This window comes from Anabrus simplex, chromosome 12, assembly GCF_040414725.1.
Source record: "Anabrus simplex isolate iqAnaSimp1 chromosome 12, ASM4041472v1, whole genome shotgun sequence".
NCBI lineage: Eukaryota > Metazoa > Arthropoda > Insecta > Orthoptera > Tettigoniidae > Anabrus > Anabrus simplex.
The window spans coordinates 88,198,199-88,220,917 of NC_090276.1; the positions used below are offsets into that span (position 1 = coordinate 88,198,199).

The following is a 22,719-nucleotide window of genomic DNA, read 5'->3' on the forward strand; positions in this document are numbered from 1 at the left end:
CTTGTGTACTTCCTGGTTCCAGTTTCTTATCACTGTCAAAGTCTGTATACTCTGGACCCGAGGATGGTTGCCTAGTTGCACTTCCTGTTAATACATTAGTCACCACCTTACCTTCACTAATTCGTCGTAATGCAGGCGACGGAACACATTCCTCCACATCGATGTATGTTGATAGACTGTTTCGAAGATCGAAGGGTCAGTTCGGTCTCAGCTGTGTCAGTGGCTGCTGATATATAATTGTAAAGTACACTCTGGTCCAAAAAAATATCCCCACCTGCATGTTTTAAGGAAAAACATATTTTAAGAGAGTATTGAGAAAGAATTTGAATGTTTTATATCAGAATAGCAATATATATATACAGGGTTTCTACAATATATGTGACATGCTTCAGTACTTTGTGTGACCACCTTTAGCATTTTTGAGGGCTTGTACTCTTTGTGGCATTGACTGAACTAGTTTTTTGCAAGTAGCAGGCTCAATTTCATGATGCCTCACTTCAATTTTTTCAATTAATTCTTTTCTGGTAGTGTAACAATGTTTCCTGAGTTTTGCAGACATAATAGCCCATAAATTCTCAATGGGGTTCATATCGGGTGAATTTGGGGCCCACCATAATCGCTGAATGCCGAGATCTGAGACACATTGCTGGACAACCCTGGATCGGTGACAACTGGCATTGGTGTCTTGGAAAATGAACGGTCCTAGGTTTGCACCACTAAAATGGTCCCTAGCAGTATTCAAAACTTCCTTCTTAATGATGTCACAGTATGCCGTTCCATTGATTGAACCCGTGCAAACTTTAATTCCTCCCACCCCTTTGGAAGTTATTGCTCCCCACAGCATAACACTTTCACTAAATTTCTTAGTTCCCACAACACATTCCTTCTTTAACTTCTCTCCGGGCTCCATCCACAGTTTTACACCACCATCATTACCGAACACATTAATTTTTTTCGTCTGAAAAATTACTCTACACCATTCCTCAGTCGTCCAATTTTCATACATCTCAACAAACTTTTTCTGTCCTGGATATGCCTTTTTGTCACGATTGGCTTATTTGCAGGCTTTTTCTTTTTTATGTTCATATCTGAGAGACGTCTTAACACTGTTTGGTGTGAAACGGAATGACCTAGAACATGTTGCAACTTGCACGAAAACTGCCTGGAGCTCAATATTCGTCCTTGTTTCGCCATTGCTTTCAGTGCCCGGCACAATCTTGGGCTGGCATTCTTCTTGCGACCACATTTATGCCTCAAACTTGTCATCCCTGTCTCCTTTTGTTTTTTTTAAACATTACCCACTGTTTTATGGTCAATGAATAACCTCCTAGCAATTTCCCTGTTGGATATTCCTTGGGAACTGAATGCAAGAATCATTCCATGCTTCCTTGGAGATAGGTCTTTCTTCCTCCCCATAACCTAAAAAAATCAAATAGCAATCTTAAAATCTCTCAAAATCCAGTAAGCTATGGGAAAACAATTCTATCTATTGAGAAACAGAACCATAGCTCTTTAAAAACTTACCAAATTGGTTTCTCTTTTTACAATTCAGCTTACTGAAGAACAACTCATCAAGTTCAGACGGAAGTACAACTAGAGGTATATGGCAGGAATTTTGTGAACTTCAGGCATGTGCGTGCCATCTTGTGACCAAATATTGTAATGTCTCCTAGGCGCCGTATTTGAATGTGCCTCGGAAGCTGGTACCGTGAATATGGCCAATATCAAGATAAATCTTATCATGTTGTTCTATCATTCACATTACTCCAATTAACCTACCAAAACTGAGCTTTTAATAACAAATACCACATGAAGAGTGTCTTAACTTCATAGGAAATAAACTGATAGCACGAAAACGCTGGTACCAATGCAAGTCTGTTAGAAAATGAGGTTGAAATTGAAATATTGGGCCAGTATACGTAGTGGGGATATTTTTTTGGACCAGAGTGTAATTTTTAGATTTAATTTGTTGTCTTTCCTTCTCTTTAATGAAACACAATTTTGACTAGATTGTGCCATAAGTGTTGCCCAAAGAATAAGGTAACAATTTTATTAATGCTCTTGCTCCACAATGTCATTTTCACTGTAATGAGTGTGTGGGCATTCAGCCATCTTTTTGGTCCCCTCAATAGAAAAGTTCATAATATACACCTTTTTATTGGTCTGGGGTTTCACAGCCAGTATCTTGGTCTTCCTGACTTTCAGGCTCTTGTCACAGTTGTAGAAAATTCTTATTTCATCCCTTATATTGTAAGGTTTCTGAAAACAGCCTGGCTAGTTTCAAGGAGTGAAATTTAACTGGCCAGGACAGCTGAGTACTGGACATCAGACTGTAGCTCAGGCTTTCTTCATTCCGATTGAAATTGTTTGGGTTCTTGTCTGCATCAGTCGCCTCACAGTGTTAGCATATAAATTGATTGTTGGTAGTCAAAAACATTTGTCTCCTCAAATTTCATTTTGTGGTCCACACATGTTAGAGTATAGCAGATTTCAGTGTCGCATGTGCTTTATTGGGTTTGGGGATGGACAGTTTGCTCCCTTCATGGTGCTGAAACCTGGTGCTGGGGAGGGATACATGGTGACAAGTTTTCTGGTTTTCCTATCCATGCTATGTCCCAGTAAACAGAAAATTTGTAACAGGAAATAAGATGGCTGTATATATATTTAGCAGTTACTATCGCTGCACAGAATCGGCAAGCTATTGGTTGCGCTTTGGAAGATGCTGGGGTTGGGTGATCACTTCTAGAGCTATCTTGGCGTTTCTCTGGGTGCAGCTGCTACAATATTTTCTCCACTGAGACCCTCTGTTGAGCAGTCGGTCACATCTCTTGGTTGCAAAGACATCTACGTTTTCCAGTTTACCCTCTTGCTTGGTTTGCCCTGGGCAGTGGCTTCCTTAGCTTAATAGCCTGGAAGAAAACCATTTTTCTCTACTCACACTTCTCATACTGTGCATCTGTATACCAAATTTCATTACTCTTGTGCTTACTGGAACCTGCCATAGTCATTAACATTGGCTGGAACTCGATCCAAGTATATATAACTTCTTCCTGCATACATTGACCAGTTCAACTCAGTTTATGGATGTGTTTACGATGACTAAACAGACCAATACTTTCATAAAACATACGCCCACACAGATGACATTGAGCAAACGCCGGAAAAGCCATCCATCTAATTTTTGATCTGATTTTTGATATGCTCTATTGGTGGAAAAGAATCTAATTCCCTCCATGGGAACTTAGAATTTCCATTTGAATGGATGGAGGGGGGCGGGGTTGTAATTGACAGAGTTTTCTTGCTTGTTGCTTGGCCTCTTGATGTCTGCGGCATTTTCTTTCAAACAAGTTGACAGCGGTGGATGTAGTGTTCCGCCACAGTGAGTGGTCCACAGCACATTCTTCCCATGTCTGTATATCTATACCATTTAGCTTCACGATGTGTTTCAGCTGGTCCTTAAAATGTTTAAGAGGGGCTCCATGAAGTCTACTGCTGGAGCAAAGTTCACCATAAGGAATTTGGCGGGGAAGCCTGGTATCATCCATGCGGTGAACATGGCCTAACCATCTCAGTTGATGAGCGATGATTGTTGCCTCAATGCTATTTAGCTGCACTTTGTCACGAACTGCCGTGTTGGTCACATAGTCCTCCCACTTAATATTCAAGATGAATCTCATTTTCTGTTGGTGAAAGCGCTCAAGTTTTTGATATCACGGTGATAGAGTGTTCAAGTTTCACAGCCATACAGCAGCGTGGAAATGACAACAGCTTTGTACACCATGAGTTTGGTATGCAGTTGTAGGTCGTTATTCATGAAGACTCTGTGCATTAACTGTCCGAATACTGCATGAGCAGCCCCAATTCTTTTATCAACGTGTTGTTCACAGGTACACCGTAGACAAGATGCTTCGAAGATATGAAAAGTGATCAACCTGTTCCAGTGTTGTCTAAGATGGAAATACTGAACTCAGGAAGTGTTAATCCTGGGGCAGGTTGAGCAAGTACCTTAAGTTTTTTTCGCATTAATGGCAAGACCAAAGCGATCACATGCAGTTTTAAAGCAGTTGACTGACTGTTGTAGTTCTGCAGGTGTTAGAGCAGGAGATGCGGTGTCATGGGCATACTGCAGTTCTGTTGCCCCAGGAATATCAAAGAAACCTTTGGAGAAATGAAAACTAGGTGTTTGAATATTAAGACCTCAGATGGGAAACCACTTTTAGGGAAAGAAGATAAGGCAGAAAGATGGCAGGAACATGTCCAACAGTTGTATTAAGGTAAAGAAGTAGATGATAGTGTTCTGGAGCAAGAAGAGGCTGTTGATGTTCATGAAATGGGAGACCCAGTTTTTAGGCCAGAATTAAACAGCAGGTCTTTGAGAGACCTAAATAGGAAGAAGGCACCTGGAATTGATGACATACCCTCAGAATTACTGACTGCCTTAGGAGAAACCAGCATGGCGAGGTTATTCCATTTAGTGTGTAAGGTGTTTGATACAGAAGTGCCATCTGATTTTTGGCAGAATGTTGTTATACCTTTTCCCAAAAAAGCTGGCATTGAACTGTAAAAACTACTGTACCATTAGTTTACTATCTCACGCCTGCAAAATTTTTGCTGCGGAAGAATGGAAAGACAAATTGAAACTGTGTTGGCAGAATATCAATTTAGCTTCAGAAGAAATATAGGAACCTGTGAATCAGTCCTGACATTACGCCTGATCTTAAAGGATCAAATTACCGAGCTCGATAGCTGCAGTCGCTTAATTGCGGCCAGTATCCAGTATTCGGGAGATCGTGGGTTCGAACCCCACTGTCGGCAGCCCTGAAGATGGTTTTCCATGGTTTCCCATTTTCACACCAGGCAAATGCTGGGGCTGTACCTTAATTAAGGCCACGGCCGCTTCCTTCCCACTCCTAGCCCTTCCCTGTCCCATCGTCGCCATAAGACCTATCTGTGTCGGTGCGACGTAAAGCAAATAAGAAAAAAAAAAGGATCAAATTAAGTGCTTACCCATGTATATGGGATTTGTACATCTAGAAAAAGCATTTGATAAAGGATTGGACCAATCTATTTGTGATTCTGAAGGTGATCAGGATCACTTTCTGAGGAGAAGAAGAAGAAGAATTATCTACATTTAGTATGCAGTGATAAGTCAGATGCTTTGAAAAAGAAGCAGCAATCCAGAATCGTTTTCAGTGTTTGTATAGAACAGGCAGTAAAGGAAATCAAAGAGGAATTTGGAAAGGGTATCGCAATCCAAGGAGAGGAAATGAAAACTGAGATTTGTCAATGAGATTGTTAGACAAAGTCTGCAGAAGATCTGGAGAAATTGCTGAATGGTATGGACAGAGTCTTGGGGAAGAAGCACAAGATGGAGAGAAAAAAAATGCCAAAACAAAAGTAATGGAGAGCAGTCGAACAAAGTCAGGTGATACAGGAAATATTAGATTAGGAAATGAAGTCTTACAGGAAGTAGATGAATATTGTTACTTGGGTAGTGAATTAAGTAACGATGACAGAAGTAAGGAGGATATAAAATGCAGAGTACCACGAGCAAAGAAGGCCTTTCGTATTAAAAGAAAATTGCTCACTTTGAACATTGGTATAGGAATTAGAAAGATGTTTTTGAAGGCTTTCTTCTGGATCGTGGCATTGTATGGAAGTGAAACATTTCATTAACACATCACAATCAAATTTGCCTCCATTGGCGGAGTACCTGAAAAGATTTGCACCATCTCTAGATGAGGACTGATTTTTTTATTTTATCAAATTCCAAAAAATATACGGTTTTAAAAATTTCATGAAAATATCCCACAACTTACCCAATTAAATCAAATCGCTCAGAGTTACCTAATCTTTTTGAAGCCTCTTGAACATTTTGACTGGTCTGAAGCAGTTACTATATAAGTAACTACAAATTTGTATTCATTATATCTTACGTTTTTTTTTTTTTTTTTGCTAGTTGCTTTACGTCGCACCGACACAGATAGGTCTTATGGCGACAATGGGACAGGGAAGGGCTAGGAGTGGGAAGGAAGCGGCCGTGGCCTTAATTAAGGTACAGCCCCAGCATTTGCCTGGTGTGAAAATGGGAAACCACGGAAAACCATTTTTAGGGCTGCCGACAGTGGGGTTCGAACCTACTATCTCCCGAATACTGGATACTGGCCGCACTTAAGCGACTGCAGCTATCGAGCTCGGTATCTTACGTTTTAGTCTATGTTCACTGTATATGAGTGATCTGATAATCACCATGTTAAACATGTATGTATGCATGTATTGCCATATTATATATATATTTATCAATACTGCCACCTGTGGGCCACGTTTACACAATCTTCCTTTTATTACACAGACTGATACCCTTCTCTTTACACTCTCGCCAAAGATTCTTGAGTCTCTGACTTCTCCTTGCTCGTTTTTCCACCGAGATGTTCCGTGGCTTCGCATTTTCTCTTCAGATGCATCCCTCATTCCCGCAACCTTCTTTCTAAATGATGTCCTTTCTTTTATATCCTCCTCCTTGATACCTATTTCTGCCAAGTCTTTGTGAACCTGTGTAAGCCATCCCGGTTGTTTTTTCCACTTTTCCTGCAGAAGTAGTATCCTGTTGGCCAATCTCTCAGGATTCATTCTCTTGATATGCCCATAAAACGTCAGTCTCCTTTTCCTCATCACAGTCGTGATTCTTTCTACTGTCTTGTAGGGCTCCAAATTCGATCTTAACCAAAATGTGTTGGGTCACTCGTCGACTTTCTTGGTCCTAAGATTTCTCGTAAGAATCTTCTTTCTCTTTTTTCAAGGACTGGGTCAGCCATCATCGTCAAGGTTTCTCCTCCATAAAGGCACTCTGTTCTAACCACTATTGCCATATTAATGAATTGTACTGCCACTTTATGTGAGCATTTACGTGCTTAGGCCTATCAAATTAATAATAAAAGAAAAAGATATAGTGTACTGTGATCACGGTAATATTTCAGGTGCTGATTATCGGAGCTGGGCCGTGCGGGCTGCGGACAGCCATTGAAGCTCAGCTGTTGGGTGCCAAGGTTGTAGTGGTGGAGAAGAGAGATCGCTTCTCTCGGAACAATGTTCTCCATCTCTGGCCGTTTGTCATCCACGACTTGAGAGCCCTCGGTGCAAAGAAGTTCTTCGGGAAGTTCTGTGCTGGTTCTATCGACCATATCAGTGAGTAGTAGTAGTAATAATAATAATAACAACAACAACAACAACAACAACGACAACGACAGTTTGTACTAATATGCTCAGTCCTGTCCAATTTTGTAACACTAATTTTGCTCTTTAGAAACTTTATTTCACAGGACCATGTTGTGTGTTAGTGAATTTTCTGCATTACCCTTGAGCAATATCTGAGTTATGAGTGGACGTATGGCACCAAATTTTTGGAGGACAAGAAGAACGTGGAGATATTACTATTGTATAAAGAAATAATAGTATTAATTGTATTTTATATATGTACATGCTAAAATCAGCCTGTTTAGTCATCGGAAGCATTTCCATAAACTAAATTGAGTACGAAGAACCTGCCGGTGGTAGTTGGACACCCAGACACAAGACACAGCAGACGTGATGGTACATTTTGTAACTAGTTGGGAAGAGACAAATTTCCAAACACAGCTGAAATGGATATAAATTTAGAGCATGATAATATTTGAGGATAAATATTGGAAGAAAGAAAAAAAAAAAAAAAAAAAAAAAAAAAGAAGTTTTTTCAGATAAGTTAACAGGAAAGAGACCACGAGGAAGACCCCGAAAGAGGTGGACAGATACAGTGTGGGAGTGCATAGAGAAGAAAGGAGGAAAACCAAAAGATGAACTTAAAAAAGGAGAAGAGTGGTGGAGAGACAGGCAGCGATGGAGGTCCATGATTCACAACCTGACCCGGGAAGCTGGAAACGGGAAATGAAGAAGAAGAAGAAGAAGAAGAAGATGATGATGATGATGATGATGATGATTAAATATGTAAATAGCATGTAGTTATATTGGAAAAATGAAATGCCCCTCTCTAAATTCTGATCATGTAAAGTATGGATTTTAAAGTGGGAAAACAGCAGGTTCCTGATGCTGGTCAGAATATTACCCACCACCCCATGAGTGTTTCATTGTCATTTGGTTAGTAAGTCCATGAGAGCTTTGAATTTCAAGTGAAATACACTTGATACAATGTCATGATGATCATTGAGTGACTGATTGTTTAAACAGCATTTCTTCTTACTTTAGATTCATTGTAATTGGAACTAAAAGATCATGATAGGAATATTTACTCATGGAACATATTGAGTTCATTCATGTATATCTCAAGGTCCTTGAAAAGAAAGCTCTTTCGTCTTGACTCGGGATATTTTCAAGGTGAAGGTAGCTTTCAGCTCTCTTGGCGAGTTGTTTAGTCTCTATCTTTGCGAACGTGTCTACTCAGAATTGATCAGACAGCTAATACAACAGTTAATTTTTCCAGTCTATTGAAAGACGAATTATAACACTTAGGACACTGTAATGTACCTTGTAGAAAAACAAAAGCCTTAGTTCAGGGGTATTTGAAGAGTCTCCTGTGCACCAGCATCATGTTGGTAGATCTGCTCGCATAATTGAACTCTCATGGCACAGAATTTCTGGTTTCTTGTCTCCTTCGGAAACTTTTAGAATACTTAGTGGGATGTAAAAATGACAACATTAAAAGTAGTCTATATCTAGAATGATGTTTTCTCTGTGAGTTCAACCTGGCCTGTATCAGTATCGCTCTCCAAATTTCTCCACATTCAGCCTGGCCTTACATTCAGAAGCCTTCTCAAGATGCGCTTGACATGGACTGGTGTTCTCTCTGCAAACCAAGCCTGGGCTTGCGCTGAAAAGCAGCCTTGGGCACCTTGGATGATCTCATTTTTTCAAGCTTTGAACAGTATTTTTCTAAATGTAGCACGTTTCGTAGTAGCCATAGTTAAATGCACCACCTGTCAATAATGTCAAAACCCAGCTCACTGACGTAAGTTCCAGTTAATGGTATGTTATGTGGCTTAATCAGCAAAATCATAGATTGTGAAGGAATTTATGTAGGAAAGAAATGGTGCATATTATCACTCAAAGAAAGGCTAGTCTATGTTTTGGGATTAGCACTCCCATACAAATGGGGAAATTAAGACAGATAACTGGAAAGTTTAAACTGATGGGAAGATATGATAATATTTTAGGATACTGAAGGACAGGCCATATGTGTAAATACCATGTACTTGCTTTACAAAGGTGAAAAATGAGAGTATTGATGTAAATATTGTATATTTGTATATTTGTGCTAATTTTGTTTCCGTCTAGGCTCTCTTTTGTTTGTTTTTTCATTTGCTCCTTCATTATGTTTTTTAGCATTTTTTCAACTTATATTATGTAAATTATTTCAAACTCCCATTTTTCACTGAAGATGGCTCAAAGAAGCCGAAACATGTTTGAATTTGTTTACTCCGTCTAATGACGGAATATTTATTGTATTGAAGGAGGATACTCTCATTTTTCACCTTTGTAAAGTGAAAACCGTCAATACGGAATGATTCTGATATCTTGTAACCATGTACTTGTATTGAAAAAATGAAAAATAAAATGTCCCTCTCTCAATTTCAATTCTGAAATCTGTAATACAGGAGAGATTTAGGTGCAGGGCTTGTTAATTATTCAGATATGATGACAAATGGTGGTATTACTTAAGACTAAAGAAGCAAAGTAGAGGCAAGGAATTAAATCAGAAAACAGAAGTATGGGCGAAATACAGTAACAACTACAGCAAATGCCAGAAAATACGTTGCAGTGTGAAATAATGGAGTACACTCCACAGTACTGTTCAAACATTAACAGCCGTACTCAGCACTGGACAAATATGACTGTAACCTCTCTCGCCTACTACCCAACAAACAACCACGAGCTTACACAAATGATGACTAACAAGGTATTATGTTACTTTCTTGTTGGTAAGTAGCAACTGGTAGACTTGCTATCTAGCTGTGGGGAGTCTGTCACTCGCGGCAGAACATAACCTCCCCCCATGGAAAATACGAGGCATGTTTTTTAAGTAAGGGCCGTTTTGTTGTAGACACTAGTAGTGCGCGTATCGCAACGAGCGTGTGCGTCTTGCGCCGGCATGCCTCGGGAACAAAGGTGCTCGGTTGCAGCTCTGTTGCTAACCTGTACGGTTCTGTTCTGTGCTTGCTTAAATGTTCAAGATTATCGACTCACCCGCCCCATGCGAGTTTCGGTCAGTGATATGGTTTTTGTCGGCAAGGAACCTGTCTGCTGCAGACATTCACCGACAGATTTGTGAAGTGTACAGTGCTAATGCTATGAGCGAAGGCAAAGTGAGTAAGTGGGTACGAGACTTCAAAGATGGCTGTAACAATGTCCGTGATGAGGCCCGCTCCGGTTTCTCGTCTCTAATCAGACTATTTGATGGCTTCAGTTAAAGCGAAGATTCGTGAGGACAGATGCTTCACATTAACAGCTCTCTCAAACACCTTTCCTGACGTGTCTAGGTCAGTGCTTTACAAAATTGTTTCTGAAAACCTAAACTTTAGGGACCCAACGGGAGCACAGTTTCCTAAACTCCTAACGGAGGACAACAAAAACAAAAGATTTGAGTGTTCGATGACGTTTTTGACTTGTTATGCCGAAGAAGGTGACGACATATTGAGTCAGATCATAACGGGGGGCGAAACATGGGTTTCGCATATCATGCCCAAATCAAAGCAACAGAGCATGGAATGGAGACACACACATTCAGGTGAAGGGCAAACCGCCTCTGTCCCAGTGCAAGATCATGGCATCCATGTTTTGGGATAGGCATGGTGTTTTGTTGGTAGACTTTTCGCAACAAGGAACCACTATCAATGTGGAAGCCTACTGCCAAACCTTGAGAAAGCTGCGCAGAGCGATACAAAACAAAAGACACTGCATGCTTCTCCATGACAATGCAAGGCCTCACACTGCAGCTCAGACCCGAGTTTTATTGGACACTTTTGGCTGTGAAGTTTTAGACCACCCACCCTACAGACCTGACCTTGCGCCGAGCGATTACCATCTGTTCCGCCACCTCAAACGTCACCTCAGCGGCAACCACTACAATGATGACGATGAAGTGAAAACAGCTGTGAACTTTTGGTTATCAGAGCAGGTGGCAAGTTTCTATGAAGAGGGTTTTCAAAACTTAGCTGTAGGGTATGATAAGTGTTTAAACAAACTTGGTGACTATGTTGAAAAATAAAGTTTGTAGAATCTGCAAATAAATGTGGTGTTTGAAAATCATCTTTCATTGTGTAGGTATTTTCAAATGGCCCTTACTTAAAAAAACATGCCACGTAGTAATTTTCTCTGTCATTTAAGGAGTAAATGAAAATATGTCAAAACAAAAAATAGTTAAAAATAAAGGGTTGTTTTATATATAGTGCAACAGATTTTATGGTATGAGAAAACATTACATATCTCTCTTGTTCTTCCTATAAACCCTTAGGGCCGGTATTATAATAGAGGATTAAACTGTTGGTTCAGTTTAAACTTCTGTTCATCTGTTATATGCATATTATAAAATTTAATCTTAAGTTTTACTAGAGATTACTTTTACTGCCACTCATCTACCGTTTAAACTGTAGTTAAAGAATACATAACCTTACAACATGGCAGAACGAATGGATCTCAAAGATATTTTTGAGGTGTTTGAAGAAGTACTAAGCGATGATGAAGAAGTGGTTCAAATCATTGAACAACCACGGGCACTACGAGTTTTTCGAGCAAGGGTAGTCACTTTCATATATGGAATGAAACAGCGTTTTAAATAGGTTTAGGCTTACAGAACAGAATGTCATAACCCTGTTTCAGCAAAGCGGTGCTAGAATAAAACATGCAACGAAAAGGTAAGAATGTAAAAATGACTTTTTGAACTGTCTGAATATCAAGTGTAAATTTTAGAAAATAAAGTAACATCCTTCTATTTCAGAAATCATGCTGTAGAACCCCTCAGTCAGTTACTAACAGCATTGCGGTTTTATGCCTCCGGTTATTACAATGGGAGATTTCGGAGAAATTCATAAGGCCACTGTTTCATAGATTTATATAAATATTTCTGTACTAAGTCAACAAGCAATTCCATTTCCTTACAAGTAAAATTAGGACAACGTTTATTGTTTTTACCCGCCATTTTACCTACAAGAAGTAAACAAAACATTATCGATAGTCATCTTTTCTTGCAAGTCACTGCAAAACATTATCGACAGTCATCTTTTCTCGCAAGTCATTGCTACCAAGATGGTATATTTCCTTTTTCACCTCAACTTAACTTAGGCCGGCCATTATAAGACTCAACATCGGTTTAAACTCAAGTTGCAGTTTAACTCAATCTCCAGTTTAAACCTTCATTATAATACCGGCCCTTAGTGTATTAAGTGATTTTTAAATTATAAGCATATTGAAACCTGCTTCTGGAGGAATAGATTCCAAATACTGTATAAAGTTGGGTAGAAATACATTCAGCTGTTTCCCCATGATCGTACAACAGACAGATGATGAGGATGATCAGGTGCCATCGAGTCAGCGTCGAAACCTGGTGACTGCATGGATTTGATGGAGACTGTCCATGTCAGTGCTGGCCATCTCTGAGAACCTCTCTACCTTCCCAGGCATAATAGTCTTTTCCAATGAATGAGAGTGTCTCATGAGGTGTCCGAAGTATGATGGCTGTAATCTTGTGATGAATGCCTCAAGAGACAGATCTGGGTTGATCCTTTTGTCTTCTTGGCTGTCCAACGGATACGCAATATCCTCCTCTAACACCAGAACTCAAATGCATGAATATGCTTCCTATCTTGCTTCCTTAAGGTCCAGTTTCACAGTCGTATGTAGCTACGGGAAACACTAATGCCTTAATCATTCTGACAGATACGAAGGCTACAAACCACTAATATGGTCTGGAGTTGACGTAAATTGGACAAATATCCAAAAAGAATTGTGAAATAAAAAAATGTACAGACAACTGACAATTTTACTTATATAGATGAATGCCAAAATGTTGTTAGTTTACTCCCCGTGGTTGGGGCGGTAGAATACACCCTCGGTATCTCCTGCCTGTCGGAAGAGGGAACTGGTTGGGGCGTCCAAGTTTGGGAGCAAGGGTTGGTGACAACAAGACCTCTAGCTGAATCTGGCATTGCCTCGCTTGGTCAACTCTTCTGACTTTGCTGTTGTTAAGTTTGTGAGGCCTAGGGAGTCTTTCATGGCACTACTTTTCTTTTGCTGATAGATAAATTCTTTGAAGGGTTGGACCATTTTCTTTTTCCCTCCTGAAGAGAGGATGGTTGTTGAGGTGTCAACTCCACCACCACTGGTTATTAAATTTGTAAACAATTCTTTTTATTTTCTGGCCTGTTACTCAGTTATCTGGAGTCAGCACTAATGTGGATTAACCTTAGTTTTATGGCTGGATGACCTTCCTGACGCCAACCCTATGTGGGGGAACGTATTAACTATTGTGTGTTTCTGTGGTGTGTGTATTAAGACTATTGCAAACATCCAGCTCCTGAGGGATGAACTAAACACGTTTAAAATACTCGGCGCAGTCGGGATTCGAACCCAGGATCCTCCGAGCATTCGGCCAAGGAGCCAGATTTATAAATAACTATTATTAATATTTTAGTGTTAGTGTTTTTACATTTCTTAAAATTTGGTTTTAATATAATTTGGAATAGTATCATAATGAGCGTTGAGTGTAAAGATGTGTACATTGCCCTTGTCCTTTTATGTTTGTATCTCTCATACTGACTTGTATTTGTCCTATCACACAGAATGTACGTTACTCTTGTTGCAGGTATCAGAGCACTACAATGTATCCTGCTGAAGGTTGCTCTCATACTGGGAGTGGAGATCCATGAGGGTGTTGGCTTTGAGGGGCTGGTCCCCCCACCGGCTGACCAGACTGCTGAGAGTGAGTTTCTTTTACATTCTGTGTATTGACCAGTCACATTTAAATGAAGTTAACGTGCAGAGCATGTGCCCTTGCTGCTGCGGGAAGGCTTGTGTGTCCCAGTGAAGCAGATAAGTGCACCATATCTGTCGAGGACCACACTAATGAATGGTTCATCGAGGGGAGGGGGGGGAGGGTGTGTTGCCGTGGCAGTAGTCCTGATGATTGACTGATGTGGTCTTGTAATAGTACTTAACATGGCTTAGCTAAGTTGATACTGCTACACGGCTGAAAGCAATGGGAAACTACAGCCGTAACTAACAACAGCTCTCTCTGTATGAATGATCTATTGGTGATGGCTTCCTCTTGGGTAAAATATTCCAGAGGTAAAATAAGTCCCCCATTCGGATCTCTGGGTGGGGACTATACGACAGGGGGCAGTCATCAGCAAGATGAATACTGACATTATGTGAGTCAGAATGTGGAATGTTAGAAGCCTGAATCATTGTGGTAGGTTAGAGAATCTGAAAAGGGAAATGGATAGACTAAAGTTAGATGTAGTTGGTATAAGTGAAGTACATTGGCAATAAGAGAAGTATTTTTGGTCAGGGACTACAGAATTATCAACATAAAATCAAACAGGGAAAATGCAGGAGTTGGTTTAATAACAAATAAGAAAATAGGGCAGCGAGTAAGCTACTATGACCAGCATGGTGAAAGAATGATTGTTGTCAAGATAGACACCAAACCAATGCCCACCACAATAGTGCAGGTCTGTATGCCTACTAGTTCAGCGGATGATGAAGAAATCGAATGAATATATGAAGAAATAGAAGATATAACACGAGCACTATGTGTAAAAAGTGACGAGAATTTAATTGTGATGGCAGATTGCATTGTTGTAGTAGGCCACAGAAGATAAGGTAATACAGTGGAGAATTTGGTTTGGGAGAAAGGAATGGAAGAGGAAGTTGGCTGGATGAATTATGCACCAATCATCATTTAGTCTTCACTAATACTTGGTTCAAACACCACAAACGAGACAGCTGTATATGGGGACGAGACCTGGAGACACTAAAAGGTATCAAATAGACTTCATTATGATTAGGCAAAGATTCAGAAACCAGGTGTTGGATTGTAAGACTTTCCTAGGAGCAGATGCGGACTCTGATAACAACTAGTTGGAAATTGAAGAAAGGAAGGAATGGAATGAGATCGGATCTGGACAAGTTAAAAGAAGAGAGTGTGAGGAACATGTTGCACAAGGACTAAACAAAAAGGCTGAAGGAAACACAATAGAGGAAGATGGACAGTTGTGAAGAATGATGTCGGTACGGCTGCTGAAGAGAGGTTAGGAAGAAAGGAATGATGAACTAAGAATTAGTGGATAACTCAGGAGAATCTAGACCTAATTGACAAACAACGAAAGTACAAGATTGCAAAAAGTTAGGAGGGCAGAAAAAAAGAATATAGGTGATTAAAGAATGAAGTAGATAAAAAGTGCAGGTCAGCTAAGGCAGAATGGCTGAAAGAGAAGTGCAAGGACATTGAAGCTTGTACAGTTGTAGGAAAAGTAAAATGCTGCATACAGGAAAATCAAAGAAACCTTTGGAGAAATGAAAACTAGGTGTTTGAATATTAAAACCTTAGATGGGAAACCACTTCTAGGGAAAGAAGACAAGGCAGAAAGATGGCAGGAACATGTCTAACAGTTGTATTAAGGTAAAGAAGTAGATGATAGTGTTCTGGAGCAAGAAGAGGCTGTTGATGTTGATGAAATGGGAGACCCAGTTTTTAGGTTAGAATTAAATAGCAGGTCTTTGAGAGACCTAAATAGGAAGAAGGCACCTGGAATTGATGACATAACCTCAGAATTACTGACTGTCTTAGGAGAAACCATCATGGCGAGGTTATTCCATTTAGTGTGTAAGGTGTTTGATTCAGAAGTGCCATCTGATTTTCGGCAGAATGTTGTTATACCTTTTCCCAAAAAAGCTGGTATTGAACTGTGAAAACTACCGCACCATTAGTTTACTATCTCACGCCTGCAAAATTTTTGCTACAGAAGAATGGAAAGACAAATTGAAACTGTGTTGGGAGAAGATCAGTTTAGCTTCAGAAGAAATATAGGAACCTGTGAATCAGTCCTGACATTACGTCTGATCTTAAAGGATCAAATTAAGTACTAACCCATGTATATGGGATTTGTAGATCTAGAAAAAAGCATTTGATAAAGGATTGGACCAAGCTATTTGTGATTCTGAAGGTGATCAGGATCACTTTCTGAGAAGAAGATGAATAATAATAATAATAATAATAATAATAATAATAATAATAATAATAATAATAATAATAATAATAATAATAATAATAATAATAATAATAATAATAATCAGAAGAAGAATAAGAAGAATTACCTACAATCCATAGAAAAATGAGTCTGCAGTGATAACAGTCAAATGCTTGAAAGAGAAGCAGCAATCCAGAATCGTTTTCAGTGTTTGTATAGAACAGGCAGTAAAGGAAATCAAAGAGGAATTTGGAAAGGGTATCACAATCCAAGGAGAGGAAATGAAAACTGAGATTTGCCAATGAGATTGTTAGACAAAGTCTGTAGAAGATCTGGAGAAATTGCTGATTGGTATGGGCAGAGTTTTGGGGAAGAAGCACAAGATGGAGAGAAAAAAAAGTCCAAAACAAAAGTAATGGAGAGCAGTCGAACAAAGTCAGGTGATACAGGAAATATTAGATTAGGAAATGAAGTCTTACAGGAAGTAGATGAATATTGTTACTTGGGTAGTGAATTAAGTAACGATGACAGAAGTAAGGAGGATATAAAATGCAGACTAGGACAAGCAAGGAAGGCCTTTCTTAAGAAAAGAAATTTGCTCACTTTGAACATTGGTATAGGAATTAGAAAGATGTTTTTGAAGGCTTTCGTCTGGATGGTGGCATTGTATGGAAGTGAAACATGGACGATAACTAGCTCAGAAAGAAAGAGAATAGAAGGTTTTGAAATGAGGTGTTACTGAAGATGAAATTGGTAGATTGAATCACAAATGAAGAGATACTGAATTGGCTAAATTTGATGGGAAGATGAGATAGAATGGTAGTACAATCTTATAACACAATAGTAGGGTTTTCAGTTAGTTTTTGACGGACGTGTAGCTTGTAAGATTGGTAGGGGTAGACCAAGGTACGAATATGATAAGCAGATTAGTGTAGATGCAGGATTTAGCAGTGACTCAGCGCATGGAGAGCTAATCAAGCAACAACAACAGGAACAACAGTTGATCAGCCTGTCAGTACTTTGAATCATATCATATGTTCTGTATTCATGCTTCACCCTCTGTAAGGGCTTTCACAATCTTTAACACTAAAGAGAAAATGTAAATTATTTGCCGATGATATCTTAATAACTTATGAAGGACTAAGTGAAACGCAAATTATGGAAGATATAAATTGTGAGTTGAACAAGTTATCGGGCTGGGCTTTATCTCAAAAAATGATAGTAATAGATAATAAAATGATAAAAAATGATAATGTGACTAAAGCAAAATACTTAATCTTTCATAAAACAGCCCATAAAATCACAGCGGCTAACACTGTTACCCTAAAGGACCTAGTAATAGAGTGAGTCAAATCAGCTAAATATCTTGGTATAATATTAGACTCAACACTTTCCTGGAAAAGCCATATTGATTATGTAATCAGCAAAATAATCCTTTGATAGGAATAATGCACAGATTAAGATACAGTAATTTTTCTCATCAACAATTGAAGTGTATATATTATGCAATGATCCACCCACATCTAACATACACAAGCTTTATTTGGGGAAGATGTAGGAAAGATTATATTAATAATTTGGAAATCCTACAAAAAAGAGCCATCAAAATCATGAATGGATTCCCCTTCCTCAAACCATCACATGAAGTTTTTTCAGAGTCAAATATTCTGTCATTCCATAAACAAATTGCATTTTCATCAGCAGTCTCTATGTATAAGCTAGACAGGAAATTAACCCACTCTACTGTTTAACTTTTCCCATTTTAGCAAAATTCATGGATATAAAACTAGAGTATCATTAAGGATATATCCCTCTCACTCTAATTCAGTAAAGTATGGAGGTGAAAGGCATAGAATCATCAATGTTTAGGGAATATAATGTGTTGCCTCATGTTATAAAGAACTCTAAATCGGTTATATGTTTTAAGAAAAAATTGAAGGAATATTACTCTTATACAGATATCTTAATATAATCTCTATATAATTTGCTTTAATTGATACAATAATATATTGTCCATATTTAATATATTACAGCCATGCAATATCTGAATATACTTCTGAAAAACTATGATGCTAACATGTAAAAAATTTTTTTTTTAAATCCAAAAATGTACTTGTCACTTTACAGAAAAAGCTATTGTATATGAAATGTAATTATTGTGTCGCCATAAGAAATGTATGTACTGTGTTGTCCCTATCACGAGCCAGGGGCTCATGGGACCTTTTGTCACCAAATAAATAAATTGTTATTCTTTAAACCAAATTTGTGTTAATTAGCAGAATTATACCATAGACAGTAACAGATTGCAGTGAAACCTTGTTAATTCGAAGTTGTTGGGACGCTAAAATCGTACTTTGAATTACGTGATTTCAAATTAACCGCCACCAACTTGAAATTCAGAAATGCCAACCCTTGCTGCATCACAAAATATTCTAAGATCCTTGAATGCATGCAATCACCTTGATTCACAGTTAAACCTTTCAAATGCCACGGGAAAATGTATTTCCAAAATGTATCCAGCAAGGTGCATTTATTGAAATAATGCTCTTGGATAACGCCATACACTCAAACGTAACCTCACTTCCGGGAAAAATAAAACACGATTCAAAGACAAAGAGTAATCTGTTCTATATGCATGACGCAATTTATTTTAAGTACAGTATAAAGCACTTGCACAGGGGGGCCAACAAGACTGTACAAATTGGAAACATATGACACCAACAAAACAAACGTTAAAAACCCAGACATATATTTAACACTAATATCAAGAATACTAAATAACTTTGTACAGTAGCTGAAAAGTTTGCTTAATGGTCCAGTAGTTTTTTTTTTTTTTTTTTTTTTTTTTTTTTTGGTCACACATTAGGCTTATTGCCTTTCATTTTTTTTTAATAAACTGCTCCATATGGACCATACCCTTAATTGTACCGTCGTCAGCATCACTTGCACTTATCACAGAATCCAACACGGCTAGAGCGGCAAATACATAATTTTTTGACAGAATAGGTGCCGCCTGCGCCGTATCTTCGTTGTGTTCAACATCAGCTGTAACTGTATCTCCCTCTGGTGTTACGTGATCACAGCTGATCATCATGGCGCGATCCCACTCTTCTGAAGTAGTCTCCACATGGTCTATGGCAATGTATTCTGCAAAAGTTATACCGACATCGGACTTTTGCCTTAACTCCTCCCATTTGTCTTCATTATAGTCTTCTTCTCCTTCTACTTCATTTAACAAATCAAAACCACACTTGATGAAGCAGTTCTTGATTGTCGATGAAAGAATAGCGTCCCAGGCAGCTGTCACACTCCGCATTGCGTCATTCACATTCCACTTGCGTATTCCTCCTGCCGGAATATTTCTAGCAGCTTCACGGAGAAAGTAACACACCAGTTACTTTCTGTAGGCAAGTTTCAATGATGAAATTATACCTTGACCTAGGGGCTGCAAGTAGCTCGTAGTGTTGGCCGGCAGAAAAAGAAGACGCATATGTTTTAAAATTAAATTATGTTTGTGTGCAGCGCATTTATCCAACAACAGAAGTAGTTTTCTGTCCTGGCATGATATTTTGCGCTCAAGGCATACCAGCCACTCCTCCAAAAATTTTGCCTGTCATCCAGGAATTTTTTAACAACCTGTATTTGCACGGAAAGTGCCTGATGCCCTTAAAACATCGTGGCTTCTCGAACTTGTCTGTGATGAGGGGAGGAAGTCTCTCGCTTCCGTCTGCATTGCAACACAGGACTATGACCCTATCCTTGTAAGAGATCCCGCCATGGCACTTCTCTCCTTTAAAACCATAAGTCCGTTTGAGCTTGGCATTAAAAACCAATGCAGTTTCATCGGCACTGAAGACATTGTTTGGTGCATATGAATTGCTTATGTGAGCCACGCTTTCTCGCCAGCTGTCTGCATCGCTAGTGTTCACTTTTCTCCGCACACTACCTGCCACGTGATATTGTGCCGTTTCTTAAAACGCTGAAGCGATCCATTTGAACATTGAAACTCAGTCCCCATCTTTTGTGCCAGTTCATTCGCCTTCCTCTTAATAATCTCGTCATCAACAGGGATATTGTTCGCTCGAACATGCCGAAGCCACTCGATCAATTCCACTTCCAAATCAAGAGTGTTTAGCTCCTCAAATGCGCATTTGCTTTGCTGTATTTACACCCTGCATTTCTTGAGCATGATTTTTTTTTTAAAACGTTGAAAGTATGGACACAGGAATTCCAAAGTCTTTTAGCTATTTTAGTTTTCGCTCACTGTCTTGGAAGAATACCGACGCTGAGCCATCTCGCAACACAGAAACGAAACACACGTGCCCTAAACTAAAATACTGTAACAATAAACTAAAACACAGTATTAATAAAATATTTTAACTTTGAAGTTTATAACTGCACACTAAAACTTAAAGTAAAATGAGTAACTACAAGAATACAAAAGAACTATGATTTCACTAGAACTTGGCAACTCTGAAGCACGTTGTGGGCACACCAAAGTCAAAGTTTGAAAGATACCACTGCATGTTCCAGATATTGTGACACGGAGAATTATTTATTCAAATTATGCCGTAAAATATTATTTTTAACAAAATGAAGGACAGTTTTGAATAAAAAGTCTGAATTTCAATACTGGGACCGACGTTGTTCTTCGAATTACGAATTATCCATATTTCAAATTAAACAATTTGAATAACATGCAAATTGTACCTCGTGTTCCGAGAACAAGAAATTCTTCGAATTAGGCGTCACTTTGAATTAACCGATTTTGAATTATTGAGGTTCTACTGTATATGCATTTCATATACACTTACTTAAATAACATTTAAAAAAATTAAATCTTTAAAAACAGACTTAAAATAATCTCTCTTCAGTACCCTAGCCTAAAAACATTGCACATAGTTTTTATTGTTTGGTACCTAAATCCCTACCAGAGTTCATGTGTATTGATGTCGGTGGAGAAAGTAGAAGTACTGTAATATTCCATGTCTCTGTTGCTTCATCTTGTCAGTGGAAAACACAATGTTTAATGGCCCCTCATTGTTTCAACAGAAATTGGATGGAGAGCGCAGACAAGCCCTCTGGATCATCCTGTGTCCCAGTACGAGTTTGATGTCCTTATTGGTGCTGATGGCAAAAGGAATACTCTGGAAGGTATGAACTCCTTTTGTGAGAATGAAAACTCTAGAATTTAAACTTTTAACTCATTGAGTGCTAAGTTTCCCTCTGTGGACCAAAAATACATGTTTACTCTCTGGCATTTCATTAGCAATGTCCCACATTGCATTTAATTGTGAAAAGTAACATAAAAAACAAACTGATATCTTGTGTGGCCTGTCTGGGAATGGTAAAAACATAGCCCGGCTGTCATGTTATTTGTAATGTTATATTAAATGGGAAATAATGAAATCTTACTTGGAGACGATGAGTTTGCTGTCTTTAATTTTCTTTTTGGGGGCGTATATGCGCTTTTGTTCAGCTATTTTATCTCTATTATTGAGGTTATTTGCGGGGTTGTTTAGATTGGAGAGGATATTGTTCAGTTTCCTTTTAACATCGGTTCTAACCTCATTTTGCGTATCTTCCGGCATTTTGCTAATGGCTAGCTCTGATTCTGTGATCATAGTAGCGGCTATGTTGAGGCTGTTCAAATTGGGCCAGTTGTGTTTTGATCCTTTGGATAAAGTTGAGTGTTCAATTTCACTTAAGGGCGTGCTTGATAGATTTACGACATCTGGATGAAACTGCGAACAATCGAACATGTTTCTATTGGAGTTTCTAGTTTGATTGTTATGTAGTTGGGAGTTTTTTAGCCTGATGAGTTTATTCTCCAAATTTGACTGTTTTCTGGTTAGTTCGTGGAATAATTTGTTCTCTACTTGTTGATAGAAAAGTGTCCATTGTGCGTTAGAAAGTAATTTTGTCGCAGCGAGGTGAGCGTCATATAATTTCTGATTCAAGAAAGATTTCTTTCTGTACAAGAATTTAATTTCGTCTCTTAACCATATTTTGTTGGTTTTGTTTTGAGTTTTGATGGTTTGAGGTGAAATCCGATGTTTCTTTTTATTGCTTCTTAGAAAATTAGGTGTCAAGTTAAGTGATATACATTGTTTTAGGAAATCAACGTCTTTGCGTAATTTAGCTATCTTTAATTTTAGGCCTAGATATTGAAAGGCTTTCTGTTTTGCCTGGTAAGCTACATCATCAAGGGTTATGAATTTCATGTTGTTGGTCCGTATTGAACTGAGAATAACATATGAATAATAACACAGTAAAGGTTTCCACCTATTCAATACTAATATGTATTTACAATATTTTAAATGACATGGAACTAGTTTCGACGCACCTAGGGGTCATCATCAGCCGTATAAACGCATAAACAACTCTCGTTGAATCCTAAAACATGTTATTTTAATGGTAAGAAGCTTATGGATTTAGAATTTATAAAGTAAAGTGTGGTAATGAAATGAAAAATGTTAGTATGGTA

The 22,719-nt window shown here is 38.6% G+C and overlaps 1 protein-coding gene across 8 annotated transcripts in view; it reads left to right on the forward strand.

Annotated features, from left to right (window-relative positions):
* Mical (Molecule interacting with CasL) overlaps positions 1-22,719 on the forward strand; it is a 688,331-nt gene that overhangs the window by 408,144 nt on the left and 257,468 nt on the right. For all 8 annotated transcript variants that reach the window (XM_067156726.2, XM_067156729.2, XM_067156731.2 and 5 more), the window contains 3 exons: positions 6,978-7,185; positions 13,847-13,963; positions 21,285-21,386. In XM_067156726.2, the coding sequence (XP_067012827.2) occupies positions 6,978-7,185; positions 13,847-13,963; positions 21,285-21,386 (427 nt within the window). The remainder of the gene's footprint in view (positions 1-6,977; positions 7,186-13,846; positions 13,964-21,284; positions 21,387-22,719) is intronic.